We start from the raw sequence: 20,481 nt of genomic DNA, 5'->3' as shown, positions 1-20,481 counted from the left end.
CGGAAAGCTGACAAGCATGACAATATTTATTCCAGAAACGCAAGCCTAATGTAAAATCTAAAAAAAATCAATTAGTAACATAAAGTGTGTTAATATAACAATGGCCCCGAATCACACAATTATCTTGGTAAAAACAGAAAATGCATTTCACAAAATCTAGCATGACAAAAATGTTCAACAAGCCAAGAAAAAGAATATTATTAACTGGTAACAGACATCTATGAAAACCCGGAGACAATGGTGTAATTAATGGTAAAACTGAAGTTGTCCTCTATAAGGCCGGAAACAAGATAGGGCTCCTTGTCTCTCATGCCGTACTAGAGCTCAGCTCTGGGAAGAAAAGCTGAACAAGAAAACTGAATTTTAAAAAATGCCCAGCTTGCAGAGGACAAAGGGAACTGTTTTTGTAGATAATATCATCTTGTATTTAGAAATTTCCAGGACTCCTAGAATCTAACAGATCAGTTCAGCAAGACTGCTAAGCAAAAATCTGTTGCATTTTATAGTAGTAATAAAGACATTAAAAATGAAACTGAAGGGCCAGGCGTGGTCGCGCACTCCTTTAATTCCAGCACTCGGGAGGCAGAGGCAGGTGGGTCGCTGCGAGTTCGAGGCCAGCCTGGTCTAAAAAGCGAGTCTAGGACAGCCATGGATACACAGAGAAACTCTGTCTCAAAAAAAGAAGAAGAAGAAGAAGGAGGAGGAGGAGGAGGAGGAGGAGGAGGAGGAGGAGGAAAGAAACTGGAGGAAATTCATTCATTTATAGAGTCTAAAAAGAATAAATTATCAAAAAATGAATTTAATGGAAGAACTGTAAATCATATTGTATACAGGAAACTATAAAACACTGTTGAAAGGGATTAAAAGCCAAAATAAATAGACTTATCTAACTGGCAAAGAAAGGTGAGACCCACCTACAGCTACCACTTTCTGGGACGCAAGCACCTGCAATGTGATTGTGGGGTGTGGTGAAATGGTCCCAAGGCGCCCCAGACACCTTCCAAATCAGGAAGGGGCAACCTTGCAGGCAGGAAGTAGAACCTTGCAAAGTGGCTGGAGAGATGGTTCTGTTGTTAGGAGCACACACTACTCTTGCAGAGGATCCGAGATGGATCGCCAGCTCCCATGTGGGCAGCGTACAACTGCCTGTAACTCTATCTGCAATGCTGAGGCCTCTGCAGGCACCACACTCATAGGCACACATCTACACACACACACACACACACACACACACACACACACACACACGTCATAATCAAAATTAAAATAAGGGGCTGGAGAGATGGCTTAGAGGTTAAGAGCACTGGCTGCTCTTCAAGAGGACCAAGGTTCAATAACCAGCACCCACATGGTGGCTCACAAACGTCTGTACCTCCAGTTACAGGGGATCTGACACCTCCTCTCTTTAATTGTGGGTGTGTGGGCATAAGCGTCATTCTTAGTTTTTGGATCTTTTTTTTTTCTTCCCTTAAACAGAGCTCCAGTCTTTGAGCACTGGGGTGGGGGTGGGGGTGCTTTTTGTGCCAACTAATTGTTGCTTCTTGAAAACTATAATTCAAAGACACAGTCACCAAAATGGCTCTCTTCTTGGAAAAGATGTTTCTGAAGAGGAAAGCCAAGAATGGTTGTGAGATGAAGCTTTAATTGAAAAAGCACTGAAGAAGAAACTTATTTTTGAAATCTATTCAAAGGAGGGATGTGTGTATGCATGTGTGTGTGTGTGAGAGAGAGAGTGTGTGTGTATGTGTGAGTGTGGGTGTGAGAGAGAAAGTTATGTGTCAAGTGAAAATAAGTTATGTCTAAAGTATTCCAGGTCATATTTTCTTCATTTTCAGGATGGTCCATGATCCCCACACTCATGCAGCTAAGACAGTCATGCAACACTAGACCACTAACAGCGGCTTCGTGTGAATGCTGGATAGTGATGTTGCAGTGGTCATGACTCTGGTAGTTGGGAGCCAAGTGAAAGAAAAGTTCCCAGCTCTGGTCAGTGGCCTGTTGAGACAGCCAGCCTTCTGTGGGTCTTTTGTCTCCTATACACTGAGCTGACGTGCAAGGCCTTGGCTCTCCCCAAAGTTGCACTGAGATGAGATGATGTTACCCTTGGGACAGGAGGCAGACATGAAAATGACAGGTTCCAAACAAGCTCAGGCTCCTCCCATGTCACAGGACTCAAGGCCTGTTCTGAAATCATCCTGAGACCCAGGAAAATGCCCTCCCACCCCCCAGGGGCCCCCAGCACAAGGAAGGAATGGCATATTATAATACTCAGGCTGCTCTCTGTACCAGGCTAATAAAATCCTTTGTTTCTGACCCAGCTCTTGTGGGGATGAGGAGCCATGGGACTGGGGGAGCCAGCTGGAAGAAAGAGTGAGGTTGAGGTGTGTCCAAAAATCTCATCTTGAGACCAACAGAAGTAGCAATGTTTCCTCCCTGCCCTGGTCCTGCATGTCCCAGCATATGTAACCTTACATCTCCTGCCTCTGCCACCCTTGTGGTGGTCATGGAACCTGGAGGCCAGGTTACAGGTTAAACTTCCTTTCCCTTATAAGGTCATGTCCAGCAGCACCTGGAATTCCTCTTTATGCAAACCAGGTATCCTCAGCATCTTGGCCCTGGCCAATGATGCATACTCACCCTGAAAACCTCTACCCACTACTCAAAGGTTTTAATAGCCTGTGTTCCCCCCCCCCCACACCCCCCAATTAAATGAGCTGTCTCACTGCAGCTCTCTCCTGAGAAGGCTGTTTCCCCTGAGTACTCACCACTGACCGAGATCCTGCGTAGCACCCACCCACTCTGGCTAAGCTTCCCTCCCTCCAGTCCTGCTCAGTGTGCACTGACCCTGGATACCCCAAGAGGGGAGCAGGAACTGGTGCCTAACATGGGGCAATTCTTTGAACCGAAAATGGGGGGGTTGTCCTCAGGGGAGTTGTATATTACTACCATGGTTCCCTCTTCCCTCCAAGGAGGGGGCCCTGATGATGGGCTTCCTTGCAAAGAGCCAGGGACAAGGAGTAGCCATCTCAACAGAGGTAGGGCAGAAACCCACCTTTAATTAGGGTAATGGTTATCAACTTGTCCCAGGAATCCTATTAGGTTAATGGCAAAATGAGTGATTTCTGAACAGCCATTGAATATCAGAGAGAAAAAGGGGTGACAAGGCTATTGAGTTATCTTCTTAAGGTTCCCAAAGCTCTGTCCCTGCCATTTCTGAGCATAACAGCGGGTAATACCTGCCTCAGAATTCTAGGAGCACTACCCAATGGGGTGTGTAGCTAGTCTAGCACTCCCTGGAGCTGGAAAAATGCTCCCATGAGAGCAGAGGAAGAGCTAAAACTAAGAAGCTATACAAGCATTGTTGGATCATACCTAGCAAGTGCCATGTCTTTTAGGGGAGCATCGGTGGATTGAAAGCCTCAACTGCCGCAGAAGACAGTGCTTGCAGGGAGGCGGGATTTCTTATCCCTTTTTAGGCGATCAAAAAAACGTAGTAGAGTACTTGTGGGGAGGGAAAGCCATGGTCGAAGCCAATTAGGGTTTCCCAAAAAAGCCTTGTAGGGAGCCAGGCATGGCAGCACACACCTGTAATCCCAGCACTCAGGGAGGCAGAGGCAGGCAGGTCTCTGGTGAGTTCAAGGCCAGCCTGGTCTACAGAGCGAGTCCTGGACAGCCAAGGCTACAAAGAGAAATACTGTCAAAAAAAAAAAATCCTTTGTAAGGAGGCAAGAGTTAAAGTTTGAGGGAAGGAACAGGTGGGTTTAAGTGGGAATATTGAAGTGAGGGAAATTTCCATCCAAAGAATGTGATGGGTGAAATAAGGAGGGAGGAAAGAAAAGGTATTAATTGACCCGTAAGTTGCAAAGGGGAGGTGGAAGAGTCTCCCCACACCAGACAACCATCCACATAATGCTAAACATAGAGACCTTTGTCTAAGTAAGGTTTTAATGTGGTGGCAACAGTCTCTTGGCAAATAATGGGACAGTTTTTCATTCCCTGAGGAAGAACTGTCCCTTCATACTGTGAGGCTGGCTCAGAGTTGTTAATGGGGCTGGGATACTGAAAATCCAAAGCATTCACAGTATTGAAGATGAAGGACAGGGAAAAAAAAGCGGCCTTTAATGTTTATTCCTAAGAGAGGGGCGTTGGTGGGAACAACAGAGACAAGGGGTAGTCCCCTTTGGGGGAATCCCCAAATCCGAATGGTTTTATTGGCTGTTCTTGTAGCAGTCTCCAGCCCCCTGAGCTCTTGTTGACAGCAAGCACGGGGTTTCCAGGAGCTGCGGGGAGGGCGAATATGATGGAGTAGAAGCTGCGCTGCTCTTTCATAGCTGAGCGAGGGCTTCAAGTTTCTTCCTTGATAAAGACCTCTGTTCAACCCAGATAGGCTCGTTAGAAAGCCAGTTGAGGCAAGGAGTGTTATATTTAACAGAGGCCCCTGAGAATTGCGGGTAACCGAGGGAAGGATTATTAAGGTTCGTATGGGGATTGTTGTCATTATGGGTACAATCATTTACCCTACTCTAACTTTCTTTAGGCTGACTGGTGAGGGTGACTCTCAGAGCTTCTAGAATGTCTCTTCCTAGAATACTGGTGGCAGTGCTGCCCACAGGAGTGTATATACTGCCTGTGCACCCATCAGGGTCCTCCCATTTGTAGGCTTGTTTGGTGGTGAAGGCATGGGAGCATCGCCTCCTATGCCTAGAAGCTGGGGACCAGGAACTAGCTCCCAGTCTTGTGGGATGTCTTGTTCCCTTAAGATTGTCTGATATGCTCCAGTATCAATGAGGCATTTGAATGGTTTGTGTTTTGGTGAGTCTTATTATATGGGATTTTAAAAAAGATTAATTAATTAATTAATTAATTACATACACAGTGTTCTGCTTACATGTATGCCTGCCTACCAGAAGAGGGCACCAGATGTCATTATAGATGGCTGTGGGCCACCATGGGTTGCTGGGAACTGAACTCAGGACCTGTGGAAGAACAGTCAGTGCTTTTAACCGCTGAGGCATCTCTCCAGTACCTATTATATGGGATTTTTTAAAGGGCCCATATTTTCCTGATCTGGGGTTTCTTTTGATGTGATGATGTATTTCCCACGATAGATCAGGAAATGCCAGGTTCAGAGAAGAACATTCCCAGGGGGACAGGGAAGATACATCTCTGTAAGGGATTTCTCAAAGTCCCCAAACGTAAGCCTTACTGCAAATTTCAAAAAAACCAGTGACTGCCCTAAATGGCTTTGCATAACTATTGGTTGATTATTGTTTTGTTTTTAAGAGAAAAGAAGATGGAGGGTTTGGGTTTTTTATGACATCCTAGCAGGCTGTTGGGGTCCAGGCAGAGGCTTCGGGGCTTTCGATCAACGTCAAGGAATCGCTCTGGCCAGAAGGACTCAGTTGTCCTTTCAAGTTGCCTGAACCCAATGTGATGGTGTTAACTGAAAACAGAGAAGGAAAAGATAGGCTGATGACCCTCAGAGTGGGGAGGCTGAGGGCCTTTGGGCTGATGCCAGAAGGCCGGGAGCATACACCTGTCCCCTGAGTGTACCGGAGATCTGTTACATCCACAATGGGCACCACTTGGCATGTGGTGTCCACTTCTCCCCTCAGGGTATCCTGGCTCATTGTGTACTGAGCTGGCCTGGAGGAAAGGGAACTTAGCCAGGGCAGGTGGGTGCAGTGCAGGATCTCAGTCAGCAGTGAGTGCACAAGAAACAGCATCTTTGGGAGATGGCTTCACTGAGACAGATCATTTAATGGGGATATGGGGGAAATAAAGCCTCTCTGAACCTTTGGGGATTGGGTAGAGGCTTTTGAGGTGAGTGTGCATCATTGGCCAGGGCCAAGGTGCTGGGAACGCCTTACTTGCATGAAGGGGAATTCCAGGTGCTGCTGGACACGACCTGACAAGGGAAAGGAAGTAACCTGGCCACCAGGCTGCATGACCACCTCAAGGGCAGCAGAGGTGGGGGTCAGGGCAGTGAGGGAACAGGTCTACTCCTGCTGGTCTCTAGATGAGATTTTTGGGATTCAGACATGCGTTGACCTCACTCTTACTCCAGGCCAGCTCCCATAGTCACATGGCTCCTGGGCCCCTTGCCCCCTGTTCAGTTTAAAATCTTCCTGTGAGCACCTAGGCTAGTGGGTAAGGTGGTCACTGTGGAAGCATGTGGACCTGAGTCCAGGTCCTGCACCCATGTAACAGCCCAGTGCAGTGGTATGAGTCTGTAACTCAAGCTCTGGGGAGAGGGGAGGTTGAGACAGGAGGATTCCCTGGAGCTTACTGACTGGCCATTCTAGAAGAGATGGGGCACCCCAGGCTCAGTAAGAAAAATTCTAACTCAAAAATAAGACAGAGCTGGGCATGATGGCTCATGCCTTTAATCCCAGCACTCGGGAGGCAGAGGCAGGTGGATCACTGTGAGTTCAAGGCCAGCCTGGTCTATAAAGTGAGTCCAGGACAGCCAAGGCTACACAGAGAAACCCTGTCTCAAAAAACCAAAAACAAAAACAAAAACAAAACACATACACACACAAATAAAAAAATAGACAGAGTGTGACTATGGGAAGAAACTAACATCAGCTTCTGTCCTCCACACATTTGCATGCTAACATACACACACACGATTATTGCCTATACATATACAAATATATTACATTTAATAGACACACATACAATTTAAGAGAAGATGAAATCAAATCTTTCTATGAGGCCATGGCTTCTGTGCTGAGAATGGAGGATGTACTTAAGATGTGTTGTATGAATAGGAAACATCCCATTCTAGATTCTTCCATAGACATATCAAACACACACACACACACACACACACACACACACACACACACACAACTTAGTACCTAGAAGCAAATAACAAACAAACCGAAAACGTAAGACTAAGGTGACCTAGTCTCCTGTCTTCAAGAAACAACTGGATTGCAGTAGCGATCAGAAGCCACAGCCAAACGGCCGGGGCAGCACCCATAGGCCCCCACAGCTGTGCCTCCTGCTGAAAGACATGCTCACTGCATATGCAAAATGACGTCATCTCCTGTTACCATCTCCTAACAAGAGCTAACCTGAGGTACTTGAATTCTTGGGAAAGCCTGAGACAGGTCACGCCTGCCAAGCTCCATAAGGTTGAAAATAAGTCAGTGGTCCCAGAGGTCACCCAGACACAAACGGAAACCTGAGGCGTAAGGGAGCCAGCTGGGTTTCACAGACCATCTCGCCGAGAATCCTGGGAGAAACTTGGCCTGTCTGAGGAGTAAAAATGCAGCTACTGTAGAGTGAAAAACTGGAAGATGATGATAGGCTGTGTTCATCTAGGTGGGTGTTTGAGCACTTCCAAACTCTCTGTCGCCAGCAACTTGCTAACATTGGCTTCTCTAAGTTTGTCATTAGGTGAGGTTGGAAACTGCTTGAGATAAGTCAAGAGTCTCTGGAATTTCTGTAGGAAGGTGCTCTAAAGGTGGGGACATGGCAGGAAGGCTCTGAAGGTGGGGACATGGCAGGAAGGCTCTGAAGGTGGGGACATGGCAGGAAGGCTCTGAAGGTGGGGACATGGCAGGAAGGCTCTGAAGGTGGGGACATGGCAGGAAGGCTCTGAAGGTGGGGACATGGCAGGAAGGCTCTGAAGGTGGGGACATGGCAGGAAGGCTCTGAAGGTGGGGACATGGCAGGAAGGCTCTGAAGGTGGGGACATGGCAGGAAGGCTCTGAAGGTGGGGACATGGCAGGAAGGCTCTGAAGGTGGGGACACGGCAGGAAGGCTCTAAAGGTGGGGACATGGCAGGAAGGCTCTGAAGGCTGGGGACATGGCAGGAAGGCTCTAAAGGTGGGGACATGGCAGGGAGGCTCTAAAGGTGGGGACATGGCAGGAAGGCTCTGAAGGTGGGGACATGGCAGGAAGGCTCTGAAGGTGGGGACATGGCAGGAAGGCTCTAAAGGTGGGGACATGGCAGGAAGGCTCTAAAGGTGGGGACATGGCAGGAAGGCTCTAAAGGTGGGGACATGGCAGGAAGGCTCTGAAGGTGGGGACATGGCAGGAAGGCTCTAAAGGTGGGGACATGGCAGGAAGGCTCTGAAGGTGGGGACATGGCAGGAAGGCTCTAAAGGTGGGGACATGGCAGGAAGGCTCTAAAGGTGGGGACATGGCAGGAAGGCTCTGAAGGCCGGGGACATGGCAGGAAGGCTCTAAAGGTGGGGACATGGCAGGAAGGTGCTCTAAAGGCGGGGACATGGCAGAAGGCTCTGAAGGCTGGGGACATGGCAGGAAGGCTCTAAAGGTGGGGACATGGCAGGGAGGCTCTAAAGGTGGGGACATGGCAGGAAGGCTCTAAAGGTGGGGACATGGCAGGAAGGCTCTGAAGGTGGGGACATGGCAGGGAGGCTCTGAAGGTGGGGACATGGCAGGAAGGTGCTCTAAAGGCGGGGACATGGCAGAAGGCTCTGAAGGCTGGGGACATGGCAGGAAGGCTCTAAAGGTGGGGACATGGCAGGGAGGCTCTAAAGGTGGGGACATGGCAGGAAGGCTCTAAAGGTGGGGACATGGCAGGAAGGCTCTAAAGGTGGGGACATGGCAGGAAGGCTCTAAAGGTGGGGACATGGCAGGAAGGCTCTAAAGGTGGGGACATAGCAGGAAGGCTCTAAAGGTGGGGACATGGCAGGAAGGCTCTAAAGGTGGGGACATGGCAGGAAGGCTCTGAAGGTGGGGACATGGCAGGAAGGCTCTAAAGGTGGGGACATGGCAGGAAGGCTCTGAAGGCTGGCGACATGGCAGGAAGGCTCTGAAGGTGGGGACATGGCAGGAAGGCTCTGAAGGTGGGGACATGGCAGGAAGGCTCTGAAGGTGGGGACATGGCAGGAAGGCTCTGAAGGCCGGGGACATGGCAGGAAGGCTCTGAAGGCCGGGGACATGGCAGGAAGGTACTCTAAAGGCGGGGACATGGCAGAAGGCGCTCTAAAGGCCGGGGAGATGGTTCGAAGGGGACTCGTGCTTGCTGCACAAGCCTGGTGACTTCAGTTTGGGTCACTGGAACCTGGTGTAAATGAATCTATGAGGATGCTGCCTGTGACTCCAGCATTCCTGTAGCAACAGGGGAGATGGAGCCAGGAGAAGCTACTGGAAGCTCCAGGGCCCGCCTGCCTGGAGTATGCGTGCAGCAACAAGCACGGCCCGGACTTAGACAAAGCAGAGGACAAGGACTGACACCCAAAACTGCTCTCTGGCCTCCACACGCATGTCCTGGCATGAGCATCCCTTCACTCATGAACACTCACACTCAACACACACACACAAAAACAAACAAATGCCACACCCTGGGATTTCTAACAGACTACAAGCAAACAGGCGACGCCTGAGTGACTCAGGAAGCAGACACTAGCCCATGCTGTGAACGCTGTTCTACGTCAGCTTCATGGGTTGCTCTGAATGAAATCTCTGGTAATTTTTAGTATTTGCATCCTAGCTTGGGGCATTTTTCATTACATTTAGAAACTTTAAGGAGTAAAATGCTGAGCTTATAAGTAAATATTTCTAGTCTAGGCCCAGCCATCCTCGATGCACCAATCTCACCTGAATATTTCTATTTAGTTAAGGATTATATATGAGACTGTTTTATTTGTTTGCTTGCTTGCTTTTGTAAGACAGTCTGACAGTGGGTAATGTCCCTGGAGAGAAGCTAGGATTCTGCGTTTCAGGCAGCTGGACTCTAGTGAAATTGACAAGGGGCCCACATATTCAGAAATAGACTCCAGATTTGGGCCAGAGAGCAATGAAGAGAATCAAGTTTTAACAGGACTAAAGACTACCACACACAGGACACATGAGTCTGCTGCGAGGGGAAACGTAGTAAGGTTTTCTATATCCCTGAGATAACCTAGGCCTGGAGGCATGGGCCTGCAATCTCAGCTACCCAGAAAGTTGAGGCAGGAAGTTCACAAGTTCAAGACCTGATGGTCTCAGAGGAAATTCAAGGTCAGGCAGGGCAACTGAGGTAGAGTGTCTCAAAAACAGAAGTGCAGGAGCTGGAGGCATGGCTCAGCGGCTACAAGCTTGTCCTGTATCAGCAGGGGACCCGGGCTTGGTTCCTAGGCACCTGCTCTGGGCAGCTTACAATAACCTTTATGTAAGTCTAGCTCCAAGGAAACCTACATCTCTGGCTTACAGGGTGCCTGCGTTCACGCTCCCATACACCGCACCACCCCAGACATAAATCCATACACATAGTTTAAAAGAATAAAAGTAAATCTTTTAAAAATAAGTGATAAATAAAAAGTGGAATAACAGGACTTGGGGTGTAATGTAGTGGGTGTAGCATTTGAACAGTCTTTGTGAGGTCCTTAGTTCAATCTTTTTTTGTTTTGTTTTAAGATTTATTTATTTATTATGTATATAGTGTTGTGCCTACAGGCCAGAAGAGGGCACCAGATCTCATTATAGATGGTTGTGAGCCACCATGTGGTTGCTGAGAATTGAACTCAGGACCTCTGGAAGAGCAGCCAGTGCTCTTACCCTCTGAGCCATCTCTCCAGCCCTTCAATTCAATCTTTAATACCGTAAAAAGAGAGAAAGAAATTCCAATTAAAGCAGAATTATTGTCATGACTTAAGGGGATTTTCTTTTATGCTGCCTCAAAGGAGCTCTATGCAAGGGAATAAGAGGTACACCCTGAGCCCCTTTTCCTGCCGTAGTTCAAGGTCCCTTGGGCACTCTGGCTCCCTGAGATGTTAGCATGAGTCTGTGTTCTGCTCCTACATGCCTTCGGAATGGAACCAAGTTCCACTGCGCTAGAGATGACTTGCTTTGTGTGCAGACAAGATGGCTCAGAGGGCAGAGTGCTTGCTCTAAAAGCTGACAACCAGATTTTGACCCCATAACACACACAACAGAGAGAGCCAACTCCCACAGGCTGCCTCTGACCTCCACACATGTGCTATGGGAACACACACACACACACACACACATAAACACACACACACACATAAACACACACACATAAACACACACACATAATTACATTTTTAAAAATAAAATAAAATCACCTTGTTTTTTTCAGGAAGAAAAGGTACCCCAGGTCAAAGAGAGAAAAATGCCTATTCTCTCAGCAAAAGCAGCTTTTCAACCTCAAGAAAACTCAGTGAAAGTGTGTGAGCACCATGACAGAGACTTCATGACGCAGGTGTGTGTGTATGTGCATGCACGTGCATGCGTGTGCACACATGTGTGCGTGTGCATGTGTAAACCAGAAGTCAATGTCTGGTGATTTCATCAATCACTTCTCTCTTTCATATTTTTTTTTTTTGAGACAGCATCTCTCATTAAACCTAGGACTGGCAGCTCTGACTCCGCTGGCTGGCCAGGAAGCCAGCAGCCTCGGTTCTCCACCCCCCATGCTGCCCCACCCAGCAGCCTCAGTTCTCCACCCCCCATGCTGCCCCACCCAGCAGCCTCGGTTCTCCACCCCCCATGTTGCCCCACCCAGCAGCCTCGATTCTCCACCCCCCATGCTGCCCCACCCAGCAGCCTCGATTCTCCACCCCCATGCTGCCCCACCCAGCAGCCTCGGTTCTCCACCCCCCATGCTGCCCCACCCAGCAGCCTCGGTTCTCCACCCCCCATGCTGCCCCACCCAGCAGCCTCGGTTCTCCACCCCCCATGCTGCCCCACCCAGCAGCCTCGGTTCTCCACCCCCCATGCTGCCCCACCCAGCAGCCTCGGTTCTCCACCCCCCATGCTGCCCCACCCAGCAGCCTCGGTTCTCCACCCCCCATGCTGCCCCACCCAGCAGCCTCGGTTCTCCACCCCCCATGCTGCCCCACCCAGCAGCCTCGGTTCTCCAGCCCCCATGCTGCCCCACCCAGCAGCCTCGATTCTCCACCCCCCATGTTGCCCCACCCAGCAGCCTCGATTCTCCACCCCCCATGTTGCCCCACCCAGCAGCCTCGGTTCTCCACCCCCCATGCTGCCCCACCCAGCTTTTCCGTGGCTGAGGGACATTGAACCCAGGCTCTGGTACTGCATGGTGAGCACTCTGCTGACTGACCCAGCCCATAGTCTTCCTTAAGAAATTCATCATTAGCTGGGCGTGGTGACGCGTGCCTATGATCCCAGCACTACGGGAGGCAACAGCAGGTCGATCTCTGTGAGTTCAAGGAGTTCAAGACCAGCCTGGTCTACAAAATGAGTCTAGGACAGCCAAGGCTGCACAGAGAAACCCTGTCTTGAAAAACCAAAAACAAAAAAAAAAAAAAAAAGAAAGAAAGAAAGAAAGAAAAACAATTTCCTCACTACGTAGTACTTAATTCTTCCATAATAGTGTACTTTGCCTAAAAACAGGGAGCATTCCTTTGAAAAAATAATAAAAGAAATAACCATGTATTGAAAAGTACCACATACCTGAAACACCTAGAAATAGGCAACAAGAAGTCAGGGGGAGGGTCATTAATATCAGAAAAATAAAAGACTCAGAAAACCTCAAGAGAAAAGAAACTGGGAAGAAAGCGTCCATATGAAAGCGGACAATGGTGCTGAGAGAACTGCTTTAAGTTATAAAGTGCTTAAGGACTAAGCACTTAAGGGGAGATGAGGAAGCTTCATAATAAATCACCAGAATCTGAACATAAGCCGCAACAGTCCCTTTGGTGTGTTGTAAAGTATGCAACTTTAATTATGTGATCTTTTTCCTGCCTAATTTCTGCTTCAAAAACAGTAAGTACTTCTGCTTATGGGGTGGCAAAGACAAGAAGTTTTCTCAACCTCTCATATGCACGTTGTCATCAAAATTTAAATTACCAGAAACATGCCTTTTAGTTAAGTTACAATTAGGCCCGTGGCATAGTTCCTGAGAGCCCACTGTGTGCCAAACACGGTTGGCACATGCTGAACAACAGTTCCATCTGTAAAGCACTCTTTCCTACCCGGGTTCTCACGAGTGACATTTTCAAACAAACTGTATTTGTTTTCTCAGCGTGTGCTGAATAATCTATTACCATACATCGCTCCTACTCAGGAGAATCTTTTAAAAGACTTGAAGATACCCTTTGTTGTATTTGCATATAGGATACATTTTTACATCAGCTATGCATCGGAGTCAGTCAACAACGGTAAATACAGACAGATTGTCTGACAAAATACAGCAACAATTTGGTGGGGGGGACGGGGATGGAACACTTGTCAGAGATGCCCACAAATAATTAATTCCTTTAGCACATTAAAGATACTCTCTTAATATTACAGCCTCTTTTGAGGGGACACTCATTAATCCCCGACCATCTGTCATGTCCTCCCCAAAAACCTAATTAGGTTCTTCCTGTGTCACCCAATAACCCATTAGAAGATGCTGCAAATAAGGACGGCGAAGGCAGTATAAAGAAGTTAACATCATAATACTTTGTTTTAAAACTATGAAATTCAGACTAGTCTTTCAAGGTTCTAATAAAACACTTAATTTTCTTAAACTTCTGATAAGACATTAAAGGATAAACTTGGAAAATTCACACACACACACACACACACACACACACACACACACACATACACAGATACTTACAGATAGTAGAGTTTTCCTGCAGGAGTGAGTTCTCTTTTCCGATAATCTATCCCAGAATCTAGCTGGACTGTATTGCAATATTCCTATAATGGAGACATAGAAAACATCTTTTTAAACAAGGAATAGATTTGACTTAAGGCCCACTCCATGAGATGGAACCCAGATCCAACAGTGCTTGGGTGGCCAAATACTAGAGATTAGAAAGCCCAGGGTCCTAGGGAAGAATCAAATATCACTGGTCTTTTGTGTGTGTGTGTGTGTGTGTGTGTGTGTGTGTGTGTGTGTGTGTTGTTTTTGTTTGTTTGTTTGTTTGTTTTAATGACAGGGTTTCTCTGTGTAGCCTTGGCTGTCCTGGACTCGCTTTGTAGACCAGGCTGGCCTCAAACTCACAGATCCACCTGCCTCTCCCTCCCTGAGTGCTGAGATTACAGGCAGATGCCACCATGCCTGGCTAATATCACTAGTCTTTATCATCATCATCATCATCATCATCATCATCATCATCATCATCATCATCTGACTGATAAAATGACTCCTAATGACATTCTGCTATGCTCAGATCAGTGCCTTATTCAGCCATCATCAGAGAAGCTTCCCCTTACAACAGATGCTAACAAATACAGAGACCCATAGCCAGATATTACAGAGAGAGACCTTGGGACACTCGGCCCTAAATGGGATGTCTCCACCAGATCCATCCCCTCAGGGCTCAGGGAACCCCACTGAAGAGGAGGCAGAAAGAGTGTAAGAGCCGGAGGGGATGGGGGGCACCAGGAGGACAAGGTCCCTGAATCAACTGAGTCAGGCTCACAGAGACTGAAACAGCAAGCACAGGGCCTGCCCAGCTACACACACACACACACACACACACACACACACACACACACACACACACACTATGGCTTTCAGTTTAGTGTTTTTATTGGATGCCTGATTGTGTAAATGAGGGGGTTTCTGATTCCTGTGCCTTCTTTGGGGCTCTTTTCCTTCAGTTGGTTTGCCCTGTCCGACTCTGATGTGATGGCTCAAAAAAAATTGTCTATTTTTATGTGCATTGGTGTTTTGTCTGCATGTATGTCTGTGAGTGTCAGATCCCGGAGTTACAGACAGTTGTGAGCTGCCATGTGGGTGCCAGGAATTGAACCAGGGTCCTCTGGAAGAGCAGTCAGTGCTCTTACCCACTGAGCCATCTCTCCAAAAGAAGACTTCAGCACGGAAGAGGAGGAAAGGCAATCCGAGAGCAGGGTCATAGATCTGTGCCAACGTTTAAAACCACACAAGTGCCCTTACTAAAGTGACACTTTCTGCAGACCCACCTTCAGTTTAAATATCTGCCAACTGCCTTGTCCCCTGGATCTCCCTCTAGCCACCGTGTCTTTAGCATCCTTTCCTATTATACATGCCTCCTTTCAGCCTGGATAATCCTGCATCGTTATCCTTTCTTCACCCTAATAATCCTTTTTACATCCTCCAGGCTGTACACACACACACACACACACACACACACACACACACACACACACACACAAACTCCAATTACCTTATTATAAATCTCACGAACTAGGGGCTGGAGAGATGGCTCAGTAGTTAAGAGCACTGTCTGCTCTTCCAGAGGTCCTGAGTTCAATTCCCAGCAACCACATGGTGGCTCACAACCATCTATAATGATAACTTGTGGACAGTCACACGTGCAGGCAGAACATTGTATACATAATAAAATAAATAAATAAACAAAAACAAATCTCATGAACTTTGCAACATGCTTGGGGGATGAAAGGAACATGCATACACACTACATACATACATACAAACATACATACATACATACATACATACATACATACATACATACATACATACTCACTCACCAAGCGGCAGAGTAGCCCAGGGTGTTTAGAACAAGTCAAAAAACATTTATAGGATGAAAACTGGGGGCTAGAGAGACGGTTTGGGGGTTAAGAACATTAGCTGAAATTTCAGAGGATCCAGGTTCAATTCCCAGAACCCACATGGCAGCTCACATCTGTCTGCAATTCCAGTTCCAGGGGATCTGATGTCCTCACACAGACATTCATACAGACAAAACACCAACGAACATAAAATAAAATGTAGGAGAATTAAAATAAATAAAAGTTCTGTAAAAAAAAAATCAAAACTGCATTTTAAACAGTTGAGGAAAAGTTTTATCTTTATGACTTTACTATTTTTTATTAATAAAATCTGCATGTTTCAAATATCTGAGACCAAGATAGTGACAACAGACAATACTTTGAAAACGCCTCAAAAAATCTCCCTAGCCTAACACGTTCTTACAATGTGGTGCTGATATGTTAGCCAATACGAAGCAGGGCGTGTGATCTGCCCTTTGAACTGTATTCCATGGGATGGGTAGGAGCACTCCTGTCAGCCCAGCACTCAGGAGCCAGAGGCATTGTCCTGCTGGGGAACCATCTGGAAGCTGGGCGGTGGTGGTGCACGCCTTTAATCCCAGAGCGCAGGGAGACAGAGACAGGCAGATCTCTGAGTTCGAGGCCAGCCTGGTCTACAGAGTGAGTTCCAAGGCAGCCAAGGCTACACAGAGAAACCCCCGTCTCAAAAATAAAATAAAATGAAATGAAATGAAATAAAATAAACAAATGAATAAAACCAAACAAAACAAAACAATCTGCCTATAGTGCCAAGTCAGCCAACGCTGTCTCCACAGACCCTGTTGCAAACAAACTCCCAAACACTGGACCTCCTGACTTAGTGAAATCCTATCTCAAAGTACAAAGTACAAATAAAGCTAAGGGATAGCTCTGATAGAGTGTTTCCCTAGCACACAAGGGCTACACTCAACCTCTAGTGCCATAAAGGAAACAAAACAAAAATCAGAAATGAGGATAGCTACCAATCCCCTATGATGTCAGAGGCACCTTCTTAGCTAGTGGTTGGCATATTTCCTCTGGTACCCTAAAGTGCCAGGTAAGTATCCAATTGCCCACAGGCCACTGCGCCACAGGAAAACCTCAACTCTCCATACAACATCCCGACAAGGTTCTGCAACAACATGAAGACAACACGTTTACCAGTCGCTAGCCATCATATCACGGTGCTCACCATGGGCTGAGGAAGCTGGATGGCCAGCTGAACCATGACTGAATTGTTTGGTTTGGTTTTTCAAGACAGGGTGTCTCTGTGTAGCCTTGGCTGTCCTGGACTCACTTTGTAGACCAGGCTGGCCTCGAACTCAGAGTTTTGTAGGTTCAGTTTCCTTAACCAATAGATTTTATTATGAGCTAATTAACCGAGCATACATCCCTTATAACCCAACTAACCAAAACAATAGGAAAAGAGGATTAAAGAATACAATAACAAAACCGTAAGGATGTCAGTTCTGAGGAACAATTCTCCAGGATTTCTTCTGCTGGAACCTGGAGTAACCAGAACCCGGAACCTCAGCAGGAGCCCAAAGGCCTGAAGCCTTCCCTCAAGTGGTTCTCTCTAGGAGGGTCTCGAAGTGGAGCGATGAACAGCCAAAACTATCCCAAGTCTCCAAAGGCCCCGCCTCTTGTTTCTGGCTCACTTATATACCTCCTCCCCGAGTCTGTTCACGGGATCTTTTCAGCTGGCAACAATCAAGCTCCCACACGAGGTGGTTGGTCTTCTAGTGGATTAACCTCACCTGTTCTCACAAAACCATTCTGATGCCACACTTGGGATCATAACAAAACCAGTTTTATCTCTCCTTCATCTCTTCCTTTCTATTTAATAAAATAAGCTATATACAACAGAGATCTGCCTGCCTCTGCCTCCCAAGTGCTGGGATTAAAGGCGTGCACCACTACCGCCCGGCTAAGAAGTACCAGTTTTAAGCTTGGATGTTACAGACATTGGCTGTCTACAAATGAGTTTCCAGAACACACCAGCTGGACACACCAGAGAAGCAGCATCCTTCTTCCTGCTGAGGTGCACTGCTGTATACCCTGCAGGGCTCCTTCTCAGCAGCCGGGGCACAAGACTGCCCACATCCTCTCTCCTCCCACAATACAGCCGCCAAGGAGCTGGTGGAATGGGGTGACCAATGCTCTGGAGATTGAGGGGGTTCTTCATGGCAGAGGTCTTTTCAGGACACACCAGGATAGTCTGAGTAACCTCCTACTAGTCACCTTAAGAGCAGAGATCCAGAAAACTAGCCTAAAGGGAAGGCACATGGGCAGGCGGTACTAGGATTACACAGTCATCATACATTGGCTTTGCATAAAATAAGCTCCAAGCAGCTGGACCTCCGAAGGAACCATACAGCCAAGCCTTGGCAGCCCACGTTCAAAGGATGACCCCTGAACCTAACCGAGGCATGGCTTCTTAAATGCCCTCACAGCCACCGGTCCAGGCTGCACTCTCAGAACTGCCTGGAACCCACCACACCAGAGAGGAGTGCCCAAATGCACCATCCCACTCTCCCCTTGCTGCATATGACCTGTTAAAAAAGAAGAACAAAAGGCACCATCATCCATGGCTTCCCAAACCCGTCTCTCTTCTATTCTGAAGAATGTAGAAACCCTGAGGAAAGAGATTTACCCTCCCTTCTGCCCCTCCTGTGACAGTGAGGGCTTTGCCACCAGCTCAAAGGAAAAAAAAGAAACCCACATAATTAAAGAGCCAGTTTCCCTCTGCATCTCTGAAGAAGGCAGCCTGGACTGTGAGCAAAAACAGCATAACACAGCAAACCTACCTGCTTGCTGCCGTGGATTTGCCAGGTTCCACGATCTCCTCTCAATTACAGTTTTTCCTATGTGACCCAATATTCCTAATTCAGTCATAATTCCCTCTCTCTCCCTCTCTCTCTCTCTGTCTGTCTGTCTGTCTGTCTGTCTGTCTGTCTGTCTCTCTCTCTCTCTCTCTCTCTCTCTCTCTCTCTCTCTCTGTCTCTCTCTGTCTCTCTCTCTCTCTCTGTCTCTCAGAAACAAGGCTAATGGAAGTTACACAGCCTCACTTTCTCATTCTGGGTAGCTAACTTCTCAAACACGTGAGTGATTAGCTTCAGGAAATGATTGCATTTGTACATTCAGTAATCACCTAATCAGTAGCTAAGAACTGTAACCAAAGCCCCAGGATGCAAGCTCTTAATTGTCTGCCAAAGACTAACTCCCAGTTTATATTTTTAGAGAAAAATAAATGTCAAATTCTCAGATGGTTTGCACCCATTCTAGCCCACGTTCTCCAAAGCACTTTGCAAAAGGGTGGAAGGCAATGAAAGCTACATCATCCCCAGGTGGAGGATAAACCCGAAGGGTCTGGTTTCTAGAAATTTCCCTAATTTCCAGGTACCTTGGCAAGCCCCAAGAGCTCTTTACAGCACTGGTCCTCATGCATCCGCACCACACCAATCAGCCTCCAGGTGAACTTTATTTTCAAAGAGTTTGTGTATTTATGCACAAAGGACAAATACAATTAAATAATCTGAAAATGCAATTAGGGGGAGAAAAAGGAAGGAGAATATATACTGCCGAGAGCATAAGTCAAAGGCCTTTGACTTTGGAGAGAAAAATATATGAGTAGCCACCGCACCACGGCAACTGGCACTGCGCCACCTACTGCGCTATCCATAGCAACTCGGAATAGGCCCTCACGGACGGAGCAGGGCATCTCACAGGCGACGAGCTTCCTGTAGCATCTACTTGGTTCCCAGTTTGATGCTGGGCTGGAGCTTACCTGTCCAGCACTTGCCCAGCACGTGTGTGCCGGGCACTAGGTCCTTCCTCAGAACTGAAAAGGAGAAAGGCATCCACGCTTTCCCAGTGCAAACAGAGGAACAACGAAGTCAGTCGGGAAAAATCTTTAAGACCACAACATATTAACCTCTAAGGAAAGGGCTAAAAAGATGTGCCTATAATTCACATACATTTTATTTAAAGATTAACAGCTTCCTATAAAAAAAAAGAGAGAGAGAGAAAGTATGAGAGAGGGGAAAACAGTAGTACCAGTCGAGTTTTTAGTGTTACCTGGGGCGACTAGTAACTAGAAAGTTGAGGGATGGAAACTGTCAGTACTGTTGGCTGGTTTTAGCTATTAGTAAGTAACCAGTAAAAAGACAAATGGTTGACACTGTCCTGACCCAGGCAATCAAATATTATAAGTCCTATTGCTTAATTCTTCTCGAAATTGTATCTTTCTGAACTAAAAATGTTATTCATTCTTCTATTAACACACACACCTCCACTCCTATTTAAAAGAATAAAAGTAAAAGTAAGCCAGGCATAGGGATGCACACCTTTAATATCAGCACTCAATGAGCTCCAGGACAGCCAGAGCTACATAGTAAGATTTTGTCTCCAAAAATTAAAAAAAAAAAAAAGTATCTCAAAATGGGTGTGGTAGCACATGCCTTTAATCTCAGCACTCTGGAGGCAGAGACAGGCAGATCTTTTTAAATTCAAGGCTAGCCTGGTCTACATAATGAGACTTTGTCTCAAAATAAATAAATAAATAGACAGATAAACAGACAAACCAAGCAGGAGTGCTGACATTTAAAGTAAGTCTCCTTCTATTCCATTAAAATAAGTGTGTTACTAACTTACATGCTCTAGCTTTTTCCTAGATATAAAGAAACCATAGGAGCTGGAGAGACGCCTCGGTGGCTGAGAGTATTGGCTGGACTGAATCTCCACCCAGCACCTACAAAATAAATCTTAAAACCATACACACACACAAAGGAAGAATGAGATGGGAAACAGCCGATGAGGCCTGCGCCTGTAGCTCAGTTGGTAGAGCGTTTGCCTCGTGTGTAAAAAGCTCTCGGTTCTATCCCCGGGAGCACACAGAACCAGATATGGCGACACATGCCTGTAATTCCAGAGACAGGAGACAGGAAGCTTAAAGTCAGCACCAGCTACAGGGTGAGCCTGGGACCTTGTCGCAAAACAAACAGATCTATGAGAAATACA

The 20,481-nt window shown here is 47.0% G+C and overlaps 1 protein-coding gene across 3 annotated transcripts in view; it reads right to left on the bottom strand.

Moving 5' to 3' along the window:
- Nucleotides 1-20,481, bottom strand: part of AFG1L (AFG1 like ATPase) — a 171,038-nt gene that overhangs the window by 44,887 nt on the left and 105,670 nt on the right. For all 3 annotated transcript variants that reach the window (XM_084774452.1, XM_084774451.1, XM_084774453.1), the window contains one exon: nt 13,556-13,638. In XM_084774452.1, the coding sequence (XP_084630578.1) occupies nt 13,556-13,638 (83 nt within the window). The remainder of the gene's footprint in view (nt 1-13,555; nt 13,639-20,481) is intronic.

The sequence above is a fragment of the Acomys minous genome (genome assembly GCF_964271855.1).
Source record: "Acomys minous genome assembly, chromosome: 3".
In the NCBI taxonomy this organism is placed as follows: Eukaryota; Metazoa; Chordata; class Mammalia; order Rodentia; family Muridae; genus Acomys; species Acomys minous.
Note: the sequence above shows the minus strand (reverse complement) of the source record. Positions and strands in the feature narration are given on the sequence as shown.